General features: G+C 36.0%; 1 protein-coding gene across 8 annotated transcripts in view; it reads left to right on the top strand.

Annotated features, from left to right (window-relative positions):
* The first annotated feature begins 1,381 nt into the window (after positions 1-1,381).
* LOC124885482 (4,4'-diaponeurosporene oxygenase-like) overlaps positions 1,382-6,299 on the top strand; it is a 10,798-nt gene continuing 5,880 nt past the window's right edge. The window contains exons 1-8 of one of the 8 annotated variants that reach the window (XM_047409051.1): positions 1,382-1,734; positions 2,050-2,240; positions 2,642-2,859; positions 3,037-3,142; positions 3,251-3,352; positions 3,498-3,551; positions 3,697-3,775; positions 5,867-6,283. In XM_047409051.1, coding sequence (XP_047265007.1) covers positions 2,058-2,240; positions 2,642-2,859; positions 3,037-3,142; positions 3,251-3,352; positions 3,498-3,551; positions 3,697-3,775; positions 5,867-5,925 — 801 coding nt within the window. In that variant the 5' untranslated portion in view covers positions 1,382-1,734; positions 2,050-2,057 and the 3' untranslated portion in view covers positions 5,926-6,283. The other 7 variants (XM_047409052.1, XM_047409045.1, XM_047409049.1 and 4 more) reach the window with 7 other exon arrangements.

The raw sequence follows: 6,299 nt of genomic DNA, 5'->3' as shown, positions 1-6,299 counted from the left end.
GAAAGGATGCAATTTGAATAGGCACAATTTCAGTTTGGATGATTATGACCTTTCCATTGAGTTGCGACTTTTTGAAAAGTTGCACCTTTATGAAGAGATGCACCTTTTTGAACCATTGCTTCTCTTCATCAAGCAACACCTTGATGACTATAAATACATAAATTTTTCCTCAGATACGGACATGAAATTTTGAAGTAAAAATACTCATCTTTCTTGAAAAACTCTGGTGTGATTTGCTGTCATTGAGTGCGTTCTTAGATCGACAGAATTTGAGGTACCGCTATTCCGTTGAAGTGATGCATTTTATCTTGGGAGGATATATTTCATAATCGAGTACTTGAGGAAAATAGTTTCCTTGAGAACACACCGTGAATTTAGTGGGCTTGAATCTTTCAATTTTCATGTCTTTCTAAACATTTGATTTTGCTATATTTTAGAAAAATAGTTTGAACTTCATTTTGTTGATGTTCATAAGTTGGTTGAACTTATTGTTAAAAGTTCAAAGTTGTAAATACAGAGTTACAACTTTATTTGATTGTTCTATGTTAGTTTGAGCATGTATTTAAATTATTGTTGAAAAATACAGATTTTACTAACCCCACCCCACCCCCTTCAAAAAATAAATAAATAATATTTTCCTCTTAACACACGGAATTGATCTTTCTGGAGAGTTATCATGGATCAAAACTTACACGCATTCGGTGTATACACCAGGCCAATACATATATGTCATGTGTTTGAATTTAGAATTTATGTTACTTAACCATGATTAATTAACATGTATTTTACTTAATTTAATTACTTAATTATTGATAGAGTATGTGACCTACTGATTTACTTAGTTTAGCCTAATAGTTGCCTATTAGTGAAACATGTTACCTAACGTGTTTCACCAATGTCAAAACAGTTAGTAAATGAGACAATTATTTTCACGTGAAAAACATCCGGCTCAAAAAGGTGTGAAAAATCACGATCTGTACCTCTATAGAATTTCACCCCAACTTCACTGAAATATTGAGCCTCAACAACAGTAAATTATAAGAGTTATGTAATCTAGGAATTATAAACTCTAATTACTACTTTTACAAAACACACAAACCTTCCAAGGTATGTATTCCCAAGTTTTCGAGTTCCCAAACCTGAAGACAGTGATCCTAACTCAGTTTATACTTCACTAAGACTAGAATTACATAAACAATAACTCAAGAACCAACCTAATACATAGAATTCACCTTCTAAGTAATAGCAACAGGTTCAACTACGTGTTTCTTAAAACTTTTGACGCTGCCAAGTCAATTGACCAGTTGTCTTTGTCTGTGTAAGTGCATAAGTGACTATGCGAGTCACACCCTCTATTTAACCATGACTCTCCAAAGAATCATTCCACATATAAGTCTTCTATGTTGAGTAGAACTCTCAACTCTTCTCGTGAAGAAAAACTTCTACTTTAAGTGCAACTCCTACTCATCCACCTTTATCTTCAAGTGTTGTAATCCGACTCAAACTATTCTTTTACCCACATGATCAACACTTTGAGTTTATTGCTGCATCATCTTATACATTCCCAAATCCAAGTGTATTTTGTCTTCATGTATCAGTGAACTGTATCACCTTGACTTTGCATATCAGTGGATCATTTCAACTAACATGTTTCAGCTATCATGTCAATCACCAAAACTCATATACTTCAACAACTATGATAAAGAACATTAATTTGGTGTAAACACCGTGGGTGTAAGTTTTACTGTTTACCATGCATGTAGTTTAGCACTTGCCAATTAGGGGATCGACCCAAAAATACACTCTCTCTGAAATAGCTCTTAAGTATTTTCCACGAAACTATTAAAGGAGACTCTGTAGGCTAGTACTCTATCAATTCGTACATTTTTTACCATTATAAATTCAATCATCAACACCAATATCTCCATCAACTTGTAGAACTCCAGCAATATTTAAAAAGGTTTTGTGAATGTATAACTCATGACCATAATGTAATAGTTAATTATAACGTCTATCTTTTTGTCTCCTCTAATCTTATTGTTATTGCAGTTGTAAACATGAAAGTAGCAGTGGTAGGAGCAGGGATAAGTGGACTGGTTTCTGCATATGAATTAGCCAAAGCTGGTGTTGAAGTTGTGGTTTATGAGAAGGAAAATTATCTTGGTGGCCATCCTAACACTGTCACTGTTGATGGGGTCGATCTTGACCTTGGTTTTATGGTCTTCAACCGGGTAACTGCGGTTAGAGAGTGTTTGAATAAACTTATAAGATGATTAAATTAGTTTTATTACGTGTTTGATAATGCTAAAGTACTCATCAATTAAGTGCATGTGTTGTACGGCACGTAATGAGATATTTGTCTAAGAACATGATCTCCATTATTCATGCTTAGTATTTCCAGTTAAAGAAAGTATACGATCAACGTTAAACTCTATTCTGATTTATTTTTAGTACAGATACAAGTTAGACCCATCTTACTTCACTTTCTGAAATATTAATTCATAATGCAAATCCCGTCATTTTGAGTTTCTATGGCTAAAATCATTTGCTTATTCCATCAAATTTTTGGGCATTCAATTGGAAATGGCTTTACATCTTTTGGAGTGAGCATGTGTGGATGCTGAAATGGTGTATTTGACAGGTAACTTATTCCAACATGATGGAATTTTTCGACTGCCTTGGAGTTGATATGGAGATCTCTGATATGTCATTTTCAGTGAGCTTAGACCAAGGTCGTGGTTACGAATGGGGTACCCGAAATGGATTCTCTAGTTTGTTTGCACAAAAGAAGAATGTGTTGAATCCATATTTTTGGCAAATGATTAGGGAAATTATTAGATTCAAGCAGGATGTCACAAGGTTCCAATAACTTACTTATCTTTACATAGGTTTTCTTTGTTCATTCGAAATTCTTGCATTTGATGGGAGTGGACTAAATTTTTCTGTGTTGTATGCTTTTCATATTTATGTGACAAGGAAAGAGCTATCTTCAATGAAGCTTTTGTCATTACTAATACATCTCCGACTTCTTTGCAGTTACCTTGAAGCAATTGACAACAATCCTGACATTGATCGCAACGAAACATTAGGGCAATTTATTGAGTCACATGGCTATTCGGAGCTATTTCAGAAGGCTTATCTGGTGATGTTCATGTTTTTCATTGTTATTGATTTTGATACTTGTATTGGTCTTTATTTTCCATTCAACAAGTTCTCCTTGCTGTAAGCAATTCATACATATGTTCCACAGATTCCAATTTGTGCTTCAATCTGGACCAGTTCCTCAGCAGGAGTATTGGGTTTTTCTGCTTCTTACATTCTTTCATTCTGCCACGACCACCATCTTCTGCAGGTTTTTTTTCCTCTTATATGCTATTCAGTTAGCGTACTTCGTGTAGATTACAGCCAACTGTTGAATGTATTGCATGAAAGATACTGAATTTGGACGCTTTTACGTATCTTTTTATTGACCTTGTGCCTTTTTTCTTTCTTTACAGCTCTTTGGTCCCCCTCAACTGCTCACTCTAAGATGGCGATCACATATAAACAAGGTGATTTTTTATTCATAGAAATGCACTTTACTGTTCCCAAGATGAAAACTTCAGACATTTACCAAACGCCCACTTTATTGCGTGATTTGTTGAGTTAAGCATGTATCATTTTTGAGAGTGATTTCATGGGGGGCATCAAATGCAGGTTAAGGAGGAGCTGGCGAAGAGAGGTTGTCAAATCAGAACTAGTTGTGAAGTAAATTCTGTATCAACAAATGAAGAAGGTCTAGCTTGGTTTTATTTTTGGCATATTGCAAGAGTTTGTTGTATTGTTTATTTTATCATAATAGTGATATGTGCTTCTATCTCTGCCATGCCCCGCTTATGGAATCACATTGGGTATGTTATTGTTGTAATGTGCATATATCTGTTGGCAAATGAATAAGTTATTACCTAAATACAATTCATTATATGAATAAACCCTGTCAGTTTATGTGTTTAAAATGGTCGCTTGGGTGCTTGGGTGCTTATGTTGATAACTAGGTCACACCCTTAAGTGCACATCTGTTAGTGTTTCTGTCTTCACTTTGTTGTTCTTTTCATAGTTCCTAGTGTGCAACATCCATTTTCCCTCTATTTTACTATACAAGTGTAAAAGGTGTAACTGGAGAATAAAAAGACTCAAGTGCATATGACTGAAGATGAAAACCATTATTGTTGACCAAGCTTGTTTCGTTTATAAGGATTATGTTGGCTAAGTTATCTTAGCTCTTATTGCCATAAGGACCATGTTGACAAATAAATGGAGGGACATTAAATATTAGTGGGTTAAGATGGAAATAAATGCCAGCGAGTGAAGAATTTTTGTCTCTGGTTGAAGAGGGATTTAATGAAACTGAAGAGTTTAAGGCCTTACTGGTGGCCCTTCTTTTAATGCTCTGAAGATGGTGGTCGGAGGTTTTCTGGTGAGGAACAAAGTGGAGGAGTGGTGGTGAATGGTGGCAGTGAGTGTTGTGGGTTGTGAAAGGTTGCTTCTGGTGACATATTGGTGGTCCTTGGCGGCGACTGATGGAATTTTGGATCAAGATTCAGGTCACCGCCACTGCGACTGACGACCTGAAATGTTTCGGTAAATCCGGCCCAGTAAGGCCATATCCTGAGGTGGGACCGGTAAATCAGGCCCACTAAGGCCATATCCTGAGGTGGGACCGTGAGTGTCTGAGATGGAGGTTTTGGATGGTGTTAGATTTGGTGTTGAATGGTTTATTTGTTGCTGTTGATAAAGTACACGACCTATTAAATTACTTAATGTGGAAAACACCCGGCTCCAAAAGGTGGGAAAACCCATGACTTGTACCTCTACAGAATTTTACCCCAACTTCACTAAACAACTTGAGCCTCAGAAACAACAAATTACAAGACTTCTGTAATCTACTGTAATGACCCTTTAGGTCATTAGCCGTGTTCTTGCTTATTTTTGCCGATAGAGCTCCTCCATAGCTGTTCCAAGTTCTTAGTGACTTGCTGGAATCGATTGTTCGGTTACCTGATGGTTCGTTGGTTTTTAGAACGACTTTTCCAATTTGAAGTCTTCGTCAATTCCAAATGACCGTCGAGCAAAAACTTCAGTAAAATAATTTTGAATGCAAATTTCAACTACGCCAGCAGCTATGTAATATTGATTTTAGGGTGGGTAGACCCTTGGTTCGGATCTCACAGCACCTGAGCTCATTTCGACCCATTAGTCGAAAAGTCAAAAATCAAAATATATGCGTGTGGGACCTAAAAGTGGCCTAAATGAACTTAGATGGAAAATCCAACTTCACCACTGCATTTGGAATGTCAAATTTAGTGGGGTTACATAGTTCGTTTGCGAAAAATGGAGTCCAAATGAGTCCGGGAGATCAAAAATAAGTTTTGACCTTGTGCGCCCATTTAAACTCATATAAAAAGCCCCTTTAGGCTATTTTTTGGGCATTATTCATTTCTTTGAGAACCCTAGCAGCCATAAGAGATTGTTGACTAAAAAATAAGTATTAAGGTTTGATTAGGAGCTTGAATAACTTGTGTAATCATTTTTTTGCTACAAATATAAGGTAAGATTCCTTCAAATTTGGTATTAATTTCTTGATTTCTAGACCCAAAAATTCTAAGTCTTTGAGGCTCAATTTTAGCCACAAATATGATTGATTTACTCTAATTTCTTAAGGGTTTTAGCTCCCTAATGATATTTAGACTATGGGTTGGTCTCAAAAACTCATTTTCCAAAGGTGGAACCCACCTGGGGGTTTGGTGTCATTTTTGACCCATGGCATAGTAGTTCTATAATGGGTGTTGTTGTTCTTGTATTGATGCTTAGATTATGATGTTTATAGCTTGGCTTGTGGAAGAAGAAGCTTCAAGAAAAGAGAAGGTAAAGGTTGTTGGTTCGTGAGCAATTGGACTCGAGGTAGGTTAGGCTTACCCGTAGTTAGATTGAGCTTGGTTGTAATATAATTATTGATATCTTTAATTATTGAACGAGGTTTTTAGATGATAAATGATTGAATGATGATTCTTGGGATTAGTTGATTCTCATAGGTTGTTAAACTTGTAAAAGCATGATTGTTGACCTTTAGCTTAGAACCTTAGATAGTTCTACGTATAGTCTCATAAAATAGTAGGAGAATACTTTAGTTGCTCTACTAGATGAGAATAGTGTTGTTTAATGACCTTAAAAGTACGTTGACCTAGTTATTGCTTAATTATGAAATGGCCTTGGTGTTGGGTTGACTTAGGAAGAATACTTGAAGATGATTTCTCCTATAG

The sequence above is a fragment of the Capsicum annuum genome, chromosome 3 (genome assembly GCF_002878395.1).
Source record: "Capsicum annuum cultivar UCD-10X-F1 chromosome 3, UCD10Xv1.1, whole genome shotgun sequence".
In the NCBI taxonomy this organism is placed as follows: domain Eukaryota; kingdom Viridiplantae; phylum Streptophyta; class Magnoliopsida; order Solanales; family Solanaceae; genus Capsicum; species Capsicum annuum.
Note: the sequence above shows the minus strand (reverse complement) of the source record. Positions and strands in the feature narration are given on the sequence as shown.